At 42.9% G+C, this 22,633-nt stretch overlaps 1 protein-coding gene across 5 annotated transcripts in view; it reads right to left on the reverse strand.

Moving 5' to 3' along the window:
• LOC119019073 (probable E3 ubiquitin-protein ligase HERC2) overlaps positions 1-22,633 on the reverse strand; it is a 300,235-nt gene that overhangs the window by 246,758 nt on the left and 30,844 nt on the right. For all 5 annotated transcript variants that reach the window (XM_037097301.1, XM_037097298.1, XM_037097302.1 and 2 more), the window contains 2 exons: positions 8,445-8,487; positions 6,508-6,742 (listed from right to left, as the gene is read on the reverse strand). In XM_037097301.1, coding sequence (XP_036953196.1) covers positions 6,508-6,742; positions 8,445-8,487 — 278 coding nt within the window. The remainder of the gene's footprint in view (positions 1-6,507; positions 6,743-8,444; positions 8,488-22,633) is intronic.

A 22,633-nucleotide genomic window follows, 5' to 3' on the forward strand; every position in this document is an offset into this window, starting at 1 on the left:
TAGGCATGTCTGTAACAGAACAATGCTTCACTTATAATGTTATGTTGTGACAAATCTTACCTTTATCTAGAAACTGAAGTTCATGCCATTTGGACATATTTGGATACTTGGCAATATTGTGATTTCGATAATATTTCCATTATTGTTCAACTCTACTGTGATTTAAATGAGGACTGACATTAGAAAATATACAGTTTGATCCAATTATGATTTGCTGACACACATTAGTACACAACATTCAAGTGGACCCTTGCATATTAAGTAATGCACTTCTTGCACAGTATCTCAAAGCATCTAAAAAGGGCAATCCAAAGACCTAGAGCCTTGATCATAAAGTGCATCACTGTGCCACATCATGGACTGCAGCCTGCTCTGTCAACCAATTATGCCAATTATAGGCAGAAACCCCTGTGGTGTTTTGATAAGACCTTCCACAATTTCTTCCAATGAAGCAATTTGTTCCAGTATTTGTTTACAGAGAGAGGCTGTGACTCGCAGCAAAAATAATATTTGTTATCTCCATTTGCCATCAGAGCAGAGTGAATCCACCACTGGCTAATCTTAACCTGGCTTTCTCATTGAGGTTTAATCTGGTCATGGCAACTTAGCATCTAGTATGGAGAGCGTGTTTATGTGGGAGGGTGTCTATGTGTGCGTGTGTGTTTGGCTTGTCTATCTCTCTAGTCTGCACCGTCCTCAAATGCAGTCATTCCCCGCCTGTCCCCTCCCTCCCCCCATCCATGTCAAGAACCAATCACGTGTGAAAACTTGCCTTAACTTCCCGTGCCTGTGTGACTACAGCGTCAGAGAGAGTTTGACAGATCTGTGCGCCACGGAGGCGTCTCCCCGCCATTTGGCATGCCATGCGCGTCTGGTGCGCTGGAGACTGCCTGTCAAACGCCTGTGAGTCGGTGGCGCAGCCAGGGACCCTACGGAGCGCCAGATGGGCCATTAAGGTAGTATTAATGTAGATGCCATCGCTTTTCTCCTCTGACTGGGACATGCTCTCTCGAACTGCGAGCAGCTGCTGCCATTTACTAGGACAGCTTCCTGCTAACTTTGGCCAACTGGCATCACCACTGACTGGCTCTCAATGTAATGATACACTTTTTCTTCCTACTATACCTGTGACTTTTATCTTTCTTGCACCCCCACACCCCCCACACCCTCACCCCACCCCCCCTTTCCAGAGGTTTGAACAGGATGAAGCTGATAACTTCCAGCTTTCCTTGCTGACACACACTCCTGCACATTCAGACAGTGGTTCCCTCTCCCTTTCTCTCATAGACACACATGCACACATAAAAACAACAGCAGTCTAATAGAGTATAGAAACTGGATCTATCTGTACACCCACTCTTAAGCTCATAATCAAGGCATGATATTCAGTGGTGTACGGTTATTTCTGTTTATGCCCTACTGAGTGCTAATATCATGCTTTAATTGAGAGAAAATTGGCTGTTGGCAAGAAACAGAAAAGAAGGTTACCAAAACCCCAACCATGGATAAGTGTTGCAATCAGTAATATTCTATTTAGTTAAGTAGCCTAAAATGGGATGTTTTGAGATCATTATTCAAATCACATTGACAAAATCCTATTATAAGAATTAGTTTTCCAGAAGGAAATGTACAGAATTATTGATGTGTAATAAATGTGCTTTCAGCATTACATACACTTGGGGCATATTAGGAAACAGTGGGGCATATGATTCAAACTGAAACAAGGTCACAAACACCATATTCTCTCATCCACACTGAGAAAATAATGCATATTTTAAGTGCAAACTTTGCACTTAATAGGGAACAATGAAGAAAGCCTATAGTGAATTCCAAAGCGCAGCAGAAGTAGTCACACTGAACTGTTTCAAGCGTGTGGCCCTAAACATTGAAAAGGTGTGGGATCTCCAGAGGCGCAGGTTAGCCTTCCTGCACAGCTGAGGCTACCTCCCTCTGTTCCCTCAGTTCCCTGTCTCTCACTTGCCTTGCCTTGCCTCTCATTTTTCTGCAGAGCCCAAGCATCCTTTGAGGTGCCCCAGGGGGAGATGAGGATAGTAGTTTAGGTCGCTGTACACCCACACCAAGTTCCCATATACTGCATCAGCCTGTAACTGCAGTGTAACAATAGACAAGTGATAGAAGTATATACCATACAGCGACTTTAATGTCTGCCAGCCTTTCACCTACTTTCTCTCTCAGAGGCATCAGTCTGACAGCGAGACGTGGGGGAGGGCCGTCTATGTGCGTGTCTCAAGAGGCAAGGACTACAGGGTTGGCATCACCGGTGGTCAGTGTTGAAATCAAACGCACCGTCACCGAAGCGCAGCGAACACTTATGCTCCCGCACAGCCGTTAGTGTACATGTGGTATCAAACTGACACTTTCTCCCTTGGCTGCTCCTGACAAGGAATTTCCACGTCGAAAAATTAGCTTTACCTTGCCAAGAGCACGGCCGCAATTTGTACTGTTGTGAATAGATTTGATTCAGAGAAGATGAGATAAAGAGTTATTGTGTAGAATAACACTATGCAGTCCCAGAGGGTTTAAATGTGTGACACTCATATATACAGTATGAACTGTGATTAAAAAAAATAACATCCTTTATTGTTGATCTTACACTGTAAAATTAACATTGCACCAGCTGTCTGTCAAACCAGCCTGATGTGAAAGTCATTTCAAGAGCCTCCTCAAAAAGTCACTAATCAATCTCTTCCAACAATGCAAACCAATTTCTTCATAGTTGATTGAGAACAGCAATTGCTATTTTGGTCCTTGGACTCAATGAATAGAGCCAGCTTTCTATCTGGGTATCTACATGTTGGAAAAAAAGACAAACTGGCACTAATCAGCGTGTCTGCCAAGTAACCAACGCAGCAGAGAGAACCACATACGTTTTTATGTGCTGCCTGACAGCCTGACAGACAAGATTAAGAAGCAGACAGTTATTGCAAAGTAAACTTGAGGATGAGGAAACACAGCTTGTATGTGTAAGTCAGATGGCATAGGGATCCATTTCCCACAGCTTTATCCAGGAAATCCAACCTGCGATGAACAGGATCAGTTCCTTTATTTACAAGGTGCATGTTATTGCTTTGCCATGCAAATGCTTTCAGAAGCACAGTAATGCTATCCCGCTATTGTGGAGGAATGATCGCTGCACCAGGACAAGCAAGCCAGGCTTTGATGGGTGCAGAATAACGGTGTTACACAGCTAAGCAATGTGTGTGTGGGTGTGCTGCAAATAGGTTATTTTGGATGTTTTTTTTTTTTAGAAGAAAGGAGGCATTACCGAGGCCTATTGGTGCACCGCGGTATACTTCCAACCAAGGCGATTAACATGAAAGGAAATATCTAATGTTATTTTCCACTGCTGTGAAGAGAGAAGCGCAGAAAAGCCTGTAATCACATTATTATTTGTGTCGGAGATCAAGATCAATCAGGGTTAAAGGATGTCACAATGTTTAACAATAACAATGGATGGTTGTTTGTGGAGGAGATCATGTACAACACAACTGGATGCTCTATACAGGGGTTGGGGGGGGGGGCCTAACGAAGACAAAATCTCTATCCCTGTTTCTCTTTGACCAGAGTTTTGTTTTACAAAGTACCTGCATCCTGTTCCATAAACTTAATAAACACACACACACACACACACACACACACACATACACAGACACAGTGTAATGTTTAACAACTGTACATCTGAGTAGCACTGTTTTCTAAAACATGCAGAAAGAAAAGGAGGAGGCACCACAGGAAAAAAAAAAAACACAAGCATAAAAAGCCCTGTCTCCCTTAGAGGCCTATACTGGAAACAAGGCAGGATCTTAGCACATGGGGAGAAACTAAGATACAGACTACATCAGCATACACAGACTCGAGAAAACAGTCAAAGAGCAACACTTATTCTACAGTATGTACACAATGCCTTAAAAATGAATGAACAGCGGGAGAGGGGCCAGGGATGAAATTGCATATACCATTCAAACAAGCGCGCACAAAAACATTATGGCTTTTATGATCCCTCTAGCAAACAGGTGTAACAAACCATCACGTTCCTGCAAAAAGGGTGACTGCTAAGATTCTGTCACACAATGTATCAAGTTGGTGAGCAAGCGAGTGTTGAGAGGGAGATTCAAACTTAATGAGTGCTTTGGCAGCTTGTGTGGAAAAGGCAGGGAGGCAGGCAGTGATTAACGGAACACTTCAGAGTACAAGGCACAGCGGTGCTCAAAGAAAACAGTGATGATCTCCACTTAATCGCGAAGAAGCCCGGAGCATCTGCCGCCAGAGCAGGGCAGCGGCACCGGCGAGCTCCCGCTCCGCTAGGCTGTCATCTCCAGAGAGCTGTGGCCATATGCTCGGCTTTGCCGCAAACTCACAGGAAGTTAATTTTCTGACAAAACACAGGGATAAATATGACATTCAAACAAGTTGTGCTCAGCCAGGCTGAACACGGATGCCGTGCCAAGCTCAAGCTGCACACGTGTCACACTTAGGAACAGAGTTTATTTTCATGCTCCCACGGTCGCTTTTCTGACGAGTTTTGTAGAAATACAGACAATGGGTGGTACTCTTTCAGCTAGAAGGTGTTAACCCACTTACAGACTGAGCTATGTATACAGGGAGAAAAAATCCATATACATAAAAACAAACAGACCTATGGTATATGATACTGGCTTGGTACTACCAAAGCTACGCAATAACAGTGCGAATTCCTCTCAAAATATTTATATAAAGTAGCACATGGGGAACTAAAGAGGGACTCTCCTAACTGCACACAAACACCTCACTCAAAAGAATGAAATACTGACAATGTCATTGTCCTAATGAGGGGAGAGAGAAAGAGGGCAGAGACATGAGAGGGAAAAAAAAATAAGATTAACTTTCATTTTCGTTCACAGACATATAGCTCCCAACGGTGTGCCATTAAAATAATGTCAATCAAACCATTAAATAGGGGCTCTGTCTAACCTTGTCTGTTGCAGGTGAAATGCCATAGCGGGTGCGAACAATGGGCTCACAGGTGTGAGCAGAATCCGAAACACCGTATCACTGGGCCAATAAAGAAGAGAATATAGTGTTTCTCAGATCTCAGCAGTCTGCTACCACTCCATTTCAGGCGGTAAAGAGAAACGGAGCCTTAGGGGTGAAGCCAGTACTTCCAACCTACAGATTCTTTACAACAATAGCCAGTATCATATAGTATGGAGTCTGGGGGATAGCTGGAGGTGGAGCAGCTTTTCTAGTCCCACTGAAAAAATACACTCAGGGAGGCAATAAGGAAAAAAGAAGATGGAGGTTTGTGGTGTATAACAGAGAAGACCAGGTTTGGGCCTACACTTGGGGCAAACAGAGGCCATCGAATGGTAGGAAAGGCTGACTTGGTGATACACATACCACCAGGTCCCATTTTCTGCCACTGCTCCTGCACTGCTCCCAGTGCGTATCTTTTGCTTCAGCAGAAAAGGGTGAGGGCTGGGTGCAGTCATGCAGATCCCAGTGGCCTTTATCATGGAAGAGAGGTGAGAGCTTTGGCCCCTGGGCGTCCATACTGCTGCCAGGTGGCTGGGTACTTTCTGCCCCCCTCCCACCCAGTGTGAGGCCAGTCTCATATGAACCCTAAAGCCTCCCTTATGGGAATTTGTCTTATGTTACCGCTGGAACGAGGCCAGAGAAACAACAGACAATATAACAGGAAAACTGTATCTTCATAATTAAACAGCACCGAACACAACAGCAGTTTCCATCAGCTTCTCCATACCGACTTCAGCACAGAAAAAAAAAGATGAAAACAGTGAACTAGATTGGAGTACTTTTTTTAATCTATCCATAAGACTACGTGTGTGTAAAAAGACTTACTGTATAACAATGCCATGATGTCACTGCAAGAGACTGGGAAAATTGGTCTCAAATATAATATATCCAGTACACATGCGTACAGAACCACATACCCATATATCAAGTGCTGAGTGGCAATCATTCACCTAGACACTGTCACACTGCGGTAAATGGGCTTATTTTGAATGAGAAGGAAGAGGGAGTGATGGGCTGCAGCGAGCAAAAGAGGGACTGAGGGACTGAATCAAATGATATGAGTAGGCAAAATTAAGCTCCAATGCAAGTGGAACACTTCACAAGAGAGCCAATTTCAATCCTGCAGCACTTCATTTAGGATTTCTATGGCTCGGCAGCATGCTACTGTATGGTAAGCCATGTAAGGACAGAGATAGAGAGAGACAACCAGCAAAGAGCCATCGAGGCCCTTGAGGTATCCATAATACAGGCTCTCTCTCTGTCCCTCTCTCACAACATTGAATTAATAACTAATGATAAAATATTGTAGAGATTATGTAAATATTTTAAGGGGACATCACATTGGTTTTACTGTGATGAGTTGACATTTTTGTGAGTTTGGGTTTGTCATGCTTATATACTGATATATACTGAGGAGGTGCCGGTATTGATGATGTTTCTAGTTTTTGAGTTGGACTTTTAGTATCCTCATACCTGGTGCTCTTTGAAGTCAGCCCTCTGGAAGTCATAGCCTAGCTGGGCATAGAAGTTGTTCCCAAAGCTGTAGGCCAGCCCAGCTTCAGTCCATATGAAGGAGTGTCTGCTTCCACAGGCAACCCCAACTATCCTGACGTGATCCACATCCGCATCACTTTCTGTAACGTTCAGTACATGTGGCAACTTCACCTCGACAGGCCGGTTCTTTACTGCCCTCTCTCCGTCACCCAGCCTAGGAAGAGCAGACAGCAAATGCAGTTTGCCATAGAAAACTGCCTTAACACAAAAAGCAATTCAATTATTCATTACAGCTGCAGCAATTAATTGATTAGGGCATCCAAAAAAATAATCCCCTAACATCCTGATAATGTATTGAGGGTTTCAATAATTTTCAATGAAAAATGTCAAATGTTTGTGACATTTTATAGATCAAACGATTCATAATTTTACATGAAAATATCTTGCAGAAGAGATACTGACATCAATTGTTAGCTGAAACTCTAAAATCCACTTTGTTACAACAATAACATGCCATTTTAATTTGAGAATACAAGATAACATCTTGGTAGATATCATTCATTATTATAGACCCAGCAGCAATACCGTTGTGGTGTCCTTCTGATATGTATTCTCTATACTCACGGGAGACACATATACAGTGTGAGACTAACAGGCATATTTCTGTGAGGTCAGTTATACGTTCCTGGGGAAGAAATAATAACTGAACCTAACTCAATTTGTAGCTGTTCAAATGACTTTACATTGGCTGAGAGTTGTGTTGCTGTCTTCATGTCCCCAGTGTGAGTGAACAAAGAACATCCAAGACCCCTTTTCAAGATGAGCTGGTCAAACGCAGCCCCAGCACCCCTGTGACCTATGAGCTCCCAGCAGCTTCAAACAGAGCTCTGCTGTTTGCTTCTTGATAAAATGCTCCTCTTTGTATTTGTTTCCCTGAGCCAGCGTCATAACCTGCAATGCCCCGGCCATATCTGCTAGTTTGCGGCATGTCTGGGAAAAATAACAAACAGTCTTCTCCATTATTTCCACAAACGGGGAACGAAAGGTCCTCGCCCGCCGTCCCCACGAGAGCCTGTATTGATTACAACAATGCTTCAACTCAAGACAAGACCACTCTGGGGTCAGTGCTATTTCCATCAGAAAGTTTGCCAGTTTAAATTTACACAGCTCTCTCGTACTCTTCTCCTCTCTCGCCTCCAGTGAGACACACAGGAGAGCTGAGGAGTTTTCAGATATCAGAGTGCCAGTTGTATAACGGAGATGCTCACCCCTTGCTCTGCAAGTGGGTGTTGTGGAGCTCCAACTATAGGCTCCTCCAACTATAAGCTCCTCACTAGAGAGCCTCGACCTGCTTAGAGGGGTCAAGGCATCATGAGAGAAGAGATAGAACGAGACAGACAGAGATGGAGAGCAAGAGACGGAGAATAAGGGACAATGGGAGATGATGAGAGAGTGAGAAGTGATGCCTTTGTTTCTTATATGTATTTCTCTGAGGTCTGCTGTGCTGCCTGTTTGAGTACTTGAGGGCCACTGAATCACTGCAGCCCCCAGGCCCTTAGATGTCATTACAGTCAGACTGGCTCCTGGCTGGAGAAGTTTTAACAAGGAAGGTCATCAGGAGGAAAACAAGTTATCTGTGTATAACTATGTCTGTTTGTCTGTCAGAGTGTCTTTCTGCAGTTTAATATACAGTCTACTGTCAGAGGACAATAAGGCACTGGAATGACCATTGGGCAGAACAAAACTAACCAAAGATAGTTCAACTTTTATGGACACCAGAGTAGTCCCATAAAGTTTTACTACACCTTCTTACCCTTCACATACTGTCAGAACAGTGCAATGAAAAGTCTGAGCAGTGCTGTAATGACAAATTTGTGGTTCACGTGCACACTGGATGATGTCTGAAATTCACTTACTGTCCACTGGTGCCATTTCCCCATGAAAAGATCTTGTTGTCCACTGTGGAGAAACGGAAGAGGAGGATAATTATTAGATGACTTTAATGGATGAGTAATGATGTAAGATACGCCATATCTTTGACACAATCTCTGAGAAGGCATGGGGTTATTGTTGTGAAAATAATTAAAAGGGGTAAATCTTCAAACACTGTGGATGGTTCACAGTAACAGCTCAGGTTGTGTGTTTTTCCTTTTTGTCCTCAAGTGTAGAGTGAGCAGTGCTGTGTCAGTGGGTGGACCCTTCCCCGCTGTGTGAAGTTTGATTAATACAGCCTCGACAGAGAGTTCAGAGACTGGGGCCACCTCTCACACACCCTGCTGTAAAATAATGAGCCTTCAGCGGGAAGGAATAATATACATGGGAGGGGAGAGACACTTCCTTAGTCTGAGTCCAAGCTGAATATATTCAAATGAAATGAGTAGCGAGGAGGCCATCCTAACTGATTAGACTTGTCTCAAAGAGAGGGAGAAGCCTATATATTTCTCCTTCTATGTACATGTGTCACCTTTCTGCTCTTACAATCCAATATGGCACTGATCCATTTGCATATGGTTTCTATAAATACCTGGACCTGTACCTGTTCCTGCAGTGACTCCAGTCATGTTGGAACACAGACAAGCCTTATTGGTCTTATGGGAACTCAAACACCACAGGGGTAACAGCCAATAGCGACGAACTTTACTCATCAAGCTAGCCGAGGCCTCATACATTATAGAGCAGGCGATATGATTTACCTAAGCTTGTCAAAAGAGAAAAATTATCAGGCAAATGTGGGGTAATAAATTGTAATCCTTGCTGCATATGTTTGACTCGTGACCCTTGGCATTTTGAGGGTTGGGTTGTATAAAAGAGTTGTAGCAAAATGTGTAAAAGGAAATAACATGAAAAGGTGAAACTGGAAACTTTAGGGAAAATGTGCAAAACAGGTCAGTGACTTTTATGAGAAGTAGTGCATGTTTTGAGGAATTTATACTAGATTATGGCGTTATCATGGGGACAAGAATTCAGCACCGTTCATAGTATGCTCATACTACTTTCTACTAATGTTGGCAGTGCACGTATTTGGCAGTTCCAATACAAGATGATTTTCTTTAAGGATAATTAACTTTGAAATCTGTCTGCAAAAGTCATATTCAATAGCTGCAGAAAGATGGTTAGAAGGGCTTTAGTATGCTGCCACTGCAGCTCATAACAGAACTTGTTTACCAGCTATGAAATCTACTGTTATCATTATTGTAATTTCAAACAGTAGCTTCCTTCAACACACTCTTATATTAAGCAATTTTAGCACACAAGCTTGAGTTTATTTAGTTTCATTCTCATGTCTTTAGTTTTATCCACTTTATTAGTGTGAATGTGAAACATCTCATAATTAAGGGTGGATCTACTTCAGAACTGAGAGGTTGCTGCTAATAAGTCAGCATTTATGTAGTTGGTATATGTGTGTATGGATGTGGTACTCAAACTTTTAATTGAGCCCGCAGAACAGTTTGGCCCTGCATGTTGTAGCAAAGCAGGCATGAACTATGTGTGTACAGTACAATGCAGTCAGCTTTGATTTCTTTACTACAGAACAAGACCAAGCAATAAATGCAAGAAGCTGCAACTTCAGCTCCAGCATGGGCCCCAGCAAGAAACCCCACCTTTAATATGTGGGTTTGTTCTAAGCTTTTAAGTGCTCCTTGAGAAATGCATATGGTAATAATTCACGAGAAATTATATCCTTGAGCTCAGCTCAGAACATACAGCTCACTGGACCGACGACACTCATTATGAACTCATGCTAATTACCATTCTATGTACACTTTTTCTCTGGTCACATGAATAATCAGACACAAAAATATTTTAATGAAAGGATATCCATTAAAGGACCGCACTTTCGAATGCTCTTTAAATATATTAGCAGAGCAGAAATCATCGTAGCTCTGTCGCTGACTGTGGAGCTATGGTTGCTTTTACTATCATGCATAAAGAATATAGAAACAGTTCAGGAGTCCAAGATTTAAGTTTACTTTTACAAGCGTTAGGATCCTCACTGGAATAATGAAATAAATATGAGAATGAAAATGCAGTGGGAATAAAGACTGTGAGTGTTCCAGAGTTTCATTTTCTTGTTTTGTATTTTTTGTTTTCTTTTGTTCTTGTACTTTTTGTTTTCTTGTTTTTGTTTTCTTTTGCTCCTTTAACTCTGGAGAATTGTTATGTGGGAGTATGATAAATAGCGGTGCTTAGAGTGCGTAGAACCAAAACACAAAAATATTGGCAGCCGTAGGTCTGCTGCAATACTCTGCACAGAGGCACATTATTAACGATATCTGTGTTAGCACCAGACTTAGGTCAAACAGCACAAAATATTAAAGAGTTATTATAGTTAAAGATGTTTTTTTAGTATTACAATACAAAATTGCATTTTGAGTGGGATATAAAACTCTGAAAACTTTATTTCTGATGGTCAAAGTTGATCATTTTGTTAGTTCAGCAGTCCTACTTAAGAATGATTAGCACCCTGAGACATGCAAATAGTTTGCAAATAGTTTCGTCCAATCAAGTTCAAAGCAAGACTAAGATTGACTTTGCAAGTATTACTCGATCCACAACTTTATTCTTTAGTTTGTTACGAATCCAGATATAGCACTTCACATCGTGTCTTTGAGTCTGTTATCCTCAGAGTGGCAGATGTTTCAACTCCCCTCCAACCCACACATCCACCCACCCAGTTCTCCCTCTCTGCAGCAAGGGCAGCGGCTGGTGCGGGGGCACTGAGGCCGACAGTGGTGCATCAGGCTGACGTACAGAACTGATGGGCAGGGCTGAGAGCTGGCAGTGTGGCAGGTTGAGTGTTCGCCCTCCTTTGCCCCCCACTAGCCCCCTGCTAGCCCCTGCTGCTCTGCACCATACCGAGGCACCAGCATCCCAGCGGCTGGTGGCCCATTGCTTTGCTCCCCCATAAAAATAGCCCATCCCATTATTCTTCTGCCTCCCCGGGGGCCACAAGGTCTCCAGCATCATTACCAGGACTAAGGATCTGACTCTGCCGCCACAACTTGGCACTCCCCCTCCTCTCCCCTCACTCCTCTAATTATAGGTCAAGCACTCTTTTTGTAAATTATAAAACCTTTGTTCTTATCAAGAAAACAGAACATAAAGGAAAGATGCCATAGAAGGAAGAGGGATAAGGAAGGGCCGAAGACGCAGATGAAGATGAAGAAAAAGGAGGGAATGGTGCAAAAATTAGAAAGGGGGGGAAAATTTTCAATTATAAAACCAAGCTAATTTGGTATGACCAGCGACTGTCATGCATGGTGACGGAGCTCCATTATGCAGTCATTTGAGCTCTTTCAAATTAGTTATGTTAATGTCCTGCGTGTGAATGTAACACTTGGATGGGACAAGATTTCAGCAATTAATTTCTACAGTCAGCGGAGAGACAAGCAAATTTATTTTCCCCCTCTCAGGGAATTGGTGGTGGAGGGAGTGAGGAGGGGAGAGAGCATTCTGGAGCAGGGAACAAGCTAAACACAAGACCTAAATAAAGCCTGAACAATGGGAGCCAATGCCTCCTCATTCATTCAATTGACAATGTTTTGCAGCTTAAACCTGTTTTATTAATTATGTTTGACATTTCCTTAATTAGTTTCATTTACACCAAATCAATCCCTGCTGCTGTACAGCGTCATTTATCATTTTAAAAAATTTGCATAGCCAGTGCTGACTTTTTCTACTTAATTATACATTAAAAGTGTCAGCCGCGCTTGCTGCCTGGCATTATCTGAGGCAGAAAGGTTTGTGGCTGGACGGGGGTGGCATTAATCATCAGGGCGGGCGCGGGCAAGGGGTGCTCCTGGTCGCCAGCGGGAGTGCCGAGCGGGGCTTCTCATTTTCGAAGCTTGATGCTTCCGGGGCCGAGGTGACCTCAGTGACCTACGGGGAGAGGCAGACAAATCAACGACCTCCAGCCCCAAAAACAACTACAGCTTGTTTATTAACCGTGGTAAAAGGAAGGAGGGTGCGTAACCGGGGAAGAAAAAGCTGGCAGATACATACCCAAATTGAAAACATGAGTTGAGGAGACAACAGTGAATACAAAGTAAGTATTAAAGTAATGGATATATGACACACTTTACTTTTCGGCCTTTAAAGACATCAGCAATTTAATGAGTAAATGTAAGTTTCTCAGTAGCACAGGAAATCAGCTTCCCACAAATGTAAAATGGTTTTATAAAATACAGCCTTTTGTTGTTGCAAGACACGAATCAATATCAAAGACCATCTATATTCCAGCATTACTGCAATAGCAACTTAGCTGGCTGAGTCAACTGGCTGAGTATGGCTATTACTTTCCCTTCGGCAAGTTTGTGAACACAGAGCAAACTGACAGCTCAAACACCTGGCAAGCTCACTCCAGAGTAAATCTTCTGAGTGTTGAGGTGAACATGGCTTTACAAATCACCCATTCAGGAACCGAGACAGAAATTGGCAGGTAGGCAGAGCCGTGGTGTCAGGAGTGAAAATTACTCTGAAATGCGGAGCACAGTGAGAGGCTGAGTGAGTGAGTCTCTGAATGGTGGAAGCTATGGGTGTCACTATGTACTATGTTCACATGGGAAATCAAACAAGTGTATTTTGGAGGTGAGTCAACACTTTTGTCCTTTGGAAAATGAAAATATTCAATGTCAATTTAAATTCAGAATGGCCTCAGGTATTGCCACATACTAGAAGAAGTGTATTGCATTTCAGCATACGGTAGTTGCACATGCACAAGTGACAATATTACTCTCTCAGTGGCAGAATATCAGTATTTACCTTGTGGTAGTTCTCATACTTAAATAAATCTTTCAAAAGAAAGTCTTTCTTTAATTAAATAGATGCCATAAAGTGTGCAGTAATAAAACCAGTCACTGTTAACATGAGGTGAGCTGCTTGAGCTGGTATCAATGAGAGGGAAACACATCCTGAATCAGGGGCTTAAAAAAAAAAAAAAAAGCCTGTCCCGAGCCACTGATTTCTCAAAAAGTCCCCTGAATAAGCTGTATCAAGATGTAAAGAGGAGGCTGCAGCCATGGCTTTGCTTGCAACGTTCTTCAAGGGCAACACAAAAGAGAGCCGGGCAACAAAGAACCTGATGAAGTGGCTAATGCCCTGGCATGCCCCAACAGGAGCGGCAGGGGGGCGGCCAGAGGCGGCTACATGTACACGCCTCACTGCCCCGTCTGGCCTCAGCTGAAGTACTAACTATCCTCTCAGGGTCATTAGATTAAGAACTGCAAAACCAGGAGCAATAAGTGTAATTGCAACAGGCCAAATCAATATTGGAAAAGAAAAAGAAAAAAAGAAAGGGGGGGGGGGGGGGGGGGGACTGCTGTCTAACAGCTAAAGAATTAATTCCTGAATTGTGGAGGATGGAGAGTGTCAAACATCATTATTCTGAAAAAAGTTCCTAATCAGCATATTAATGGTGGCACATTGGCTGCAGAAGTTTCTATTATTTCAAAGTAAAGAAGTTGAAATAAGCCACTGACTCTTTTCACTCATAAAAATATAATTCATGTAAGTGATCACTCTAAAAACTAGAACTTTCCTTCCTCTTCAGCCCCCCCAAACATCACCATCAATTCCCCAACCAAAAGTACCCCTTTAAATGCAAAACATTTCCACTATCAAGGATTATGCTTCCTTTCAGGATATATGAAAAACCCTTTGTGAAAATATGATGATGAATTCATGGGCCTAAAACTCTGGGGTAGTTTTTACATCGTCGAAAAACGGAGGGAGGGGAGGAGAAAAATCACCTATTTGGATGGCATACATTACCATTACTCTTGTATTGTGTCTCCACTTTTCATAATGACGGGGATAAGTGTCCTGCTCCGAATGCGTATCCACTGACAATGGAGGCAGACATTACTTGGTTAAAAGCTTAGGGTCCTGTGGGTAAAGAGGCCCAGAGAATAAAGAGTATCCGTCATGGCTAACGAGCTATAAGGATAGCACATTGCCTTTATAAATCACTAGATCTTGCTGTTTATTTAAATTCATTGGTGCCTCATTATAACTGAGCTATGCACCTTTAGGTCCGAGTTGATTAGGAGTGCCATAGCTCAAAATGGCTTTTAATTCAGTGAAACGTAGCTCTGACCTTGGTGCCGTAACCCTGACTAAAACACGCAGCGACTCCCACATTAATAATGATGCTACCTTTACTGGGCCGCGGAGCTGCGCCGCTGCTACTTAAAATATGTATTATTAGTTACCAGCGACGGCACATTTATCACACCAAATTACCCTTCGGTGTAAAACTGCTTAATTCTGGGTCCCTGTACCCCTCTGCACTATTACCTGCTCTTTAGAAGAGGCCTGGAATTAAATGTGGGGATGAAATGTCAGGGTAATGGGGAAGAGGATGCGGGTCGATGGGATGCACACTTGATCATTCCCCGGTGGCCTTCTCCACATCAAGACGATATACTGAATGTGTCTTCCTCATAAAGGTAGTTCTATTGTGCCTTCCTTTGTAGACCTTTAAAGATGCAAATGAAGGGTGCTTCTTTCGAATATACTTTACACTGTTCATTAAAATTACATGCAAAAAATGATCCACTCCACATGAGCTTGAATGAGAACTTTATACTCTTGGTATTAAGACTTCATTAAAAATGTATCTCATAAACAGAAACTTCAGATTAGCAAAGAAAACTGAAACAACTTTGTATTCACTTGGGCATTTTGGCAGACAGACAGTCTAAGGAGTTGGACACATGTACAGTTTACACACATCATCTACGGACACACACAAACAGCCAAAATTACCTCCAGCCTATTGCATCCAGAGACGGGAAGCGGCCTACAGCCATGACACACTTGTCATTGTCCATCCCATGTGTGCCCACCAGAGACGGATTACTTTGACCAATCAGCTAAATGATTAGATCAATTAGGTACTTTGAAGTGGGAATCAACAGCGGCCTGCTGCAGCCTCAAGACCTCTGGGCCCATCAGAACCGCCTCATTAGGTCTCTGGACTCCACCCAAAACCACACCACAAAGACAAAGACAGAGGTCCAGAGGAGTGAAACACGGTAGGGAAAGGAGCGGAAGTGAGACTAAAGAAGCCTAAACTTCAACAGTTGAATTAGATGCATTCCTACAGTAAAGCACCTCTGGGATCAATTGTGTTTATGTGGTGCAACATCTCAAAAACATGTAGAAACAACACAAAGCGATCTAACAGATACATAAGTGGGAGTATTTTGAGTGTTAGCCATATAATCCATTGTTATGAGGCCAATGGGAATGCACTGGTATACAAAATTTCTTTTCTCTAAGGATAACATCAAACAGTCCAGTAATAATTTAGATTACCAGGGACAACACTATGTGGGGTTTACAGAGGAACACAGACAGTGCTGGCACAAACACATTTCTCATATCAAACACAGCCGTATTGTACATAAATATATGCACAATACATTAATGGTTCCTGCTCATCTGAGCAAGTGGCAAGGATAGAGCAGCGGGGGAAAAGAGACGTTACACACGTTCCATCAGATGTCGAATCAATTAGTCACGACCATCTTCCAGAGTCAGAAATAACCACTCGTCCTCCAGTCTCCGGGGAGCCGGGGATAGGCCCGGGCAACGGAGGAAAGATGGGAAAGTATCCAGAGACCCAAAGGGGGGTAAAAAGGAGAAAAATGAGGGAAAAGGAGAAAAGGGGATAAATAATGCTGTCTGTTCTATACTGCACAGACTAGCGTCTCTATTTTCACTGGATTTCCATACACACACACAATTTGACATTCTTAGCAGAAGTGCTTTGCATATCAGAGGGCACTCATTTTGCACACTGCAAACACCCTGGTCATTAACATGTGATGACATTATCTTCCTAATCGCACAACAGAGGGTCTCCTCTATAATGTATACAACACAGCTGTAACGCCGTCTCGAACCCTTTTTGACAGTATCATGGTTTTCATTGGGCCGCTGTTTGTGTCTTTTTCCTCACCACAAAGCCTTTAATCTTTTAATCTGAAGCATAAAGCCAGTGTATACAGCACATAGATCATGTGACCACTTTGCTAAAAAGGTAAAGAGCCACGATTATTCAGTGTTAAGGAAAACACAATGGAGATCCTTTTCCCGCAGGCTAAAAATAATTTAATCTGTCATGTAGGTGCACAAATAACAGACTAACACCTGAATGGCACCCATTATTACTGGGTTTCTGAAGTTGGTAGCAGATAAATCTGTTCTGCTGTGGTTTGGTGAGGAGAAGCTATTGTATCTGCTCAGATTTCCTTCTTGCTTTGGTAATCTCTGAACCAGCAGATTAGAGCAAATCATGTCGAATAGAAGAAAGCAGAGTAGTAGTAGTATTCAGTCTGAATAAAATCATCTAGAATGCTTTTATCAAAAGCTAAACTACAAAAATGTGTCATGTTCAAGGTTCAAAGCATATATATTCATTGTTTTATTTCAGCTTTATTGACAATACAGTTTTGCTGCATATAACAAGTGCTCAAGAAACAGCAACAAAAAGTAAAGTTTCACAAAGTAACATTGATAGTCTGGTGATAGCTGATTCCTCTCTTGCACACCTTGTCAAATGCTTTTTGTTTTCTTTTGTTTTGTGTTTTGTTAAAGAATGATATCAAGACTACATCAGCAAGAACTGAAAGTGCTGCAAGTAACATTCACAGTACCTCTGTTTGTAAAGTTCCAATGGCGAACTATGTCTAATAAGGCAAAGACAGGTGGTCCCCACTGTATGCAACACAAACCAACCCTCTGGGTTTAAGTGTTGTTGTTTGTACATGGCCTCAACCCCTTGGGGCAGTGAGGAAAAAGACAGAGGGAAACTAGCAAGAGAGAGACAATGACGGAGAGGGGCATCCCACAAGCCCCTCTGATTCTGCCTGTTATTTTCCCAGGTTGCAGGCGAGCGCTCCTTGTTGGTAGAGGTTGGCAGCAGGCAGAAAGCATCAGAATGCTCCGGTCCCCGCTCTGATTCCGCCACATTAGATGGTGTGTGTTTGTGCCCTAGGGATCGCGGCGCCTCAGCCTGTGTTTGGGGTACTTTGTCAGATGACTCAGTGTGTGTGATTTATGAGCTCTGGAAAGGTTGCATTTCCAGCACGCGTGGACGTCCGCATGGTAAATGGAGAAATTCTGAATTTATTAACATACAATGAATGATGATTAATGTTTTGGTATAGATCATGCTCTCTTTTCAGATGTCTCAGTGTGGGGGTGATATATGCAGCAATAAAATGATATGTATGTACTCAAAAGCACATTGTATGAGTGTTGCGTCCATGACTCTTTCAGACACGTTCACTGTGTGCTTGGGTGATGACAGTAGTGTAAGGTTTCATGGTGTTGTCTGAACTATCTCCATAGACATTTATATATACAAAGCACAACAGCACTTGTTCTGCATGCATTATCCTCCACACAAAGTGAACTTCTATGGCACAAGCACCTTGCATACTCAATGAGAGAATGTATAAATTAAAAACACAAAAAACTGAGAGCAAAGAATGCAATTTAGACCGATATCAGGATACATTTAGAGATCCATTCGTCAAAATCCCCACCATTATTAACTTTTGTATTCTACAACACATCTTGTGTCTCCCTCATCAGCTTTTTCAATATCTTCTCAAATACATTACTGCCAGTGTCGAGCGGGTATGTTCACCCTAGGCCAATTACAGCAGTGAACCATAAAGGTAAGCAGTGCTGAAGAGGGTTTTGTCATGTATTTGCCTTTGTGTCCCAGCCAGACCCCCACAGTGGTTGGTGGGAAATAGAGGGAATGTCAAGACATCTTTGTAATCGCATTGACAACAGAGGAATCAATATGCAGAGGCATGTTTCTGGCAGGTTTTTGGAGGTACGTTTATATGGGTGAATGTTGGTCCACCCACATGTTTTCATCTCCAAACGGTGAATCAAGGCCGACTTCTACTTATGCACTGACCTTACTATTTCACCCCTGCAATGAGGTTGAATATTGCTCAACGCTTGCATGTGAGAAAAAGGAAGAGTTAGCAATGATCATTCCACTGTGTGGCTAAAAAAATCAGATGTGTGTGTACGCATATCTTGATGTGGCTATAAATATGTTCACTTAGATGTGGCTGTGTGTGAGGTGTGGTGTGTGTGCATGTTCTGAATGTAAGTTAAGATACAATATATAGTATATATGGGTCTGGGCATACACGCATGTGCTGTCAGAAGAGGTTGACTGGTGATGAGGGATGAAGAGAATCAGAAACACATTGGGCTGGGAATGGGGTGTGAGCCGCAGGGTCGCCCTGGCACAAAACACAACTGCCTCGCACATCATTACCCTCATCACCCTAATGCGCACAACACTTAGAGCTACAAACAGGCTTGACTCCTGAACACACACGTGGGCACACAAACATGAAGAGCCACACACTCACACAGGATACCAGACATAACAGACATACAAACTCACATGCGCCTTCACACACACATGCAGTGCACAATGTGTGGCAGGAGAGCTGCAGAAATGAGTCTTTAAATGCAGAAAAGAGTTAGCATTGTTTTTTTCACATATGTCAGTAAATCCAAGGATGCTTTTTTTACCCCCATGTGATTCATTTTTTCTGGAACTTTTTTCAGAACTAGGTAGATCTTTCAAAGCTTCGGCACTGTACATGAGGACATCAACCAATCATGTTGTTCAAAGTTAGTTTGTAAATTTGGTGTTTTGAATGTATAAATTAATCCAGCCAAGGCTTGAGCCTTGGGACAAGTAGCTGAGATAAACATGGTAAATGAAATCTTTCTATACCTGAGAAATCCCAGTCCCCACAATGCAAACTTATAGGTTGGCTTGCAAAAATGCATCACCCCTGCTACATTCAATTGGTGTTAACAACTAAAAAACTTTCCTAAGTTTGAAATGACTGAAGCTTTGTCTGAATGTAACTAATAACTTTGTAAAAAAAAAAATCCATAACATTAAAGATGCCCCAATTTTTACACCACAACAACACAGCCCAGTTAGGAGGTCACTGAGGTGCTCAGTGACGCACCTCAATCTGTTCTAACAAAGAAGCCACTTCTGCACAGCCTTAGACCTTTCTGAAAGCACATTTAGTGCATTTTGATACAAAAAGATGGGGCCCATTTCAAACAGAATTGAGTTCCACAGGGAAAAGTATACCTGTTCGACTGCAGGACCTCCATAAAATCACAGTAGTTTCACACTGTAACAGATGCCTTCCTCCCTTCTTGCTGCATGAGAGGTTTTAAGAATGGTGGGATCGGGGGAGTGGTAGGGTTGAGGAAAAAAAGAGGGAGGAAGAGAAGAGAACAGGAGATATGATGCAGAAGAGTGGAAGAGAGAGTTAAGCCAAGCATAAAATAACTTCAATCTAACATCCTCTCAGTGGGGCGGTAGGAGGCAAATAGCAATCCCGCCAATGCCATGTACTCAAGGGGGTTCCCCCCACCTCTCACTGACCCATAGAGAAGAGGATCATGGGAGAGCAGGGATGAGACAAACCCACTTCAATTAAGGCACGGCGACGTCTCGTCAGCACGGCAGATGAGGTGTCAGAGAGTTCAGCCGTGGATAGATCACAGGGAAAAAAACAGTTCCTGGCTCAGCACAGTCAGGGTCTTGCATGCCTGGGACCTTTTTTCCCTGTTCCCCTTTTGTCCCATTCGCCGACTCTGCTCCTTTCTTTAAGTGGTCGGCAGACGTTAGTAATATGTACGATTTTTTTTACTTTCCTGCAGGGTCAGTTTTGTGGGGATGTCAGCACACCCACCAGTGTCCCTTCACATAGACCTCTTGGATATTGGGATAGATAAACTGCAAATCTGTGAAATCAAATTTGTGCATTAGTTGCAAACCGCCTCAACACACCGACAAATGACATTTAAAGGTCAAAACGACAGGTACTGGTGGGGAGTCTCATGCTACATATTATTGAGTATCGAGATTGCTGGGGAAGGCAGGGAGTCAAATCAGAGGACTGTTTGGGAGAGAAAGAACAACTGAGGAACAGAGAGGTGACTGAAATGAGCTGTTTCAAGGGGGTAAGTCATAAAGAACTACGCAGAAAACAGTGCCAATTTGCCAGGTTGCCTCAACCACCGAGGGAAATCAACTCATTGTGCTAATAAAAAAAAAAAAAAACATGCTATTTTCACAATGCATCCCACCATTCCAAATCTACTGCTGCATTGGGAGAATTGTGCCATCCCATACAGGGAAAGAGATTGTATTTAAAGTGAGGGAGGCCTGGGGGGCCACAGAAGGGGGGCACACACTGGGAGACCCTGAGATATTCGTGAGGCCATGCCACTGCCAAGGATTTTCAGGAGATATCTCTCTCTGTGATTAGATTGACATTACCATAATATCAGCTTTGTCACCTCACAGGCCAATTGTTAAGGAAAAGTGCCATCCTTTCCTCTTTTCCCATGGAGGCATCAAGCAGGCAGGCAGGCAGGCATCCCAAGGTATAGAAGCCGCTTTCTCCTCTCTCTTCACCCAACAGCCCCCCTCCTGTGAAGCTCCGCTTGGGAGATACAAGCTGGATTTGGCTCGCATCCTTGCCTCTTCCCCAACGCTCTGCGTGGCTGCCTGGTGTCAGAGCGCCAACTCTCCCGGCCCAGCTGCACTGATTAGCACAGGCAGATTATTAGCCAGGCATCTTCTGGAAGCACCACATTTTTTTTTTTTTTTTTTTTACCCTTTGTTGTTTCATTTCTAAATCACTGGGTCCCATAGTTTACTGTATGTGCCTCATCACCCAACAAATTAAAAATGTGGAAGGCAGATATCAAGAAATAAACAATTAGCACCACATGTATAGAAGCAAAGGGAGAAGAGTTAGATGACGCAAATTTGTTACATACATCAGCAAAAAGTGATTCATCAGCATTGTGAAAAGTGCTCTCTCATCTTTCATGCCTTGTCTTTCTATACCCAGCCCCCCACCCCACCACGTCTAGCACCTGTCCTGCTGCCAAGATTTCACCTCCCAAACCCCGGGACGTGGGCATCCCGCTCTCAAACTTGTGCAATGCCTTATCTGTACTCCACACACTAACATCCAGCATCTGAGGCATCCTTCTCTCCCGGTGCCAGAAATATGCCGGAATCTCTCTCTCTCTCCCTCACCCTATTCTCCATCATGTTCTTTTCTCTTTCTCTCTCCCTCCCTCTCTCTCTCTCTCTCTCTCTCTCTCTCTCTCTCTCTCTCTCTCTCTCTCTCTAGAGCTTTGCATTTGAAATTGAACAGACACACAGCCAATTTATCATAGGCTGACACGTGTCATGTCCAAGGCCTAACCACAGGGACTTACAGTAGGCATTGCATTTATCCCCTTTGTTGTCAGCAAGGACCAAGACAATACCAGGAGCTATTAAAAAAGGGGTAGAGAAGGAGAGAGGGAAAATGAAAGAGGTGAGAATATACCACTAAACATCAGCCAGGATTGCATACCTCTGATGTTTACCCCTCAGAAAGGTTACAGACCCCTGCAAGGTCGAAGCCAGCACATTTTCCTAACCAACAATCAAATGTGTGGTGATGCAAGGCGTCATATAACCCTGTTACAAAGCCAAGACAGGTATGAGATGGATTGGGTGGAGAGTAAGCACAATATGGGATCAGACCTTTGTGCTGGGGTTCATACTGTAATTTAAATTTTAATATAACCATGAAATACATGAAAAAAAAAAATATTATAAGGACAGAAAAGTAAGTTCTATCCAGATGCAAAACAAAACGGCTGACTGAAAAACACCTCTGGGAATACATTCAAGAATAATCTCAAATACACAAAGAAGCCTAGAAAGTTCACTCCCAGCTGCCGAGCTGCCATTTAGGTGCTTTCATAAGCTGCAATAAAGAGCGGAGAGATACTTAATGGTAATCATTCTTGAGACATGAAAGGGGACAAAACTGTTAATGTGCATCATATAAAGCCCTTTCTGTTTAATCACTTTATCGCTGTATTATCGCTCCTCTCTTTGAACAGGTTCTTTAAAATAACACAAGTCCTTATCGTTATACTGCGTGGAAGAGGCATGAGAGATGACCCTGCCTGATAATACTGTCACTACAAAGAATGTATATATTCTCCTTATGTA

Source organism: Acanthopagrus latus, chromosome 5 (genome assembly GCF_904848185.1).
Source record: "Acanthopagrus latus isolate v.2019 chromosome 5, fAcaLat1.1, whole genome shotgun sequence".
Lineage (NCBI taxonomy): Eukaryota > Metazoa > Chordata > Actinopteri > Spariformes > Sparidae > Acanthopagrus > Acanthopagrus latus.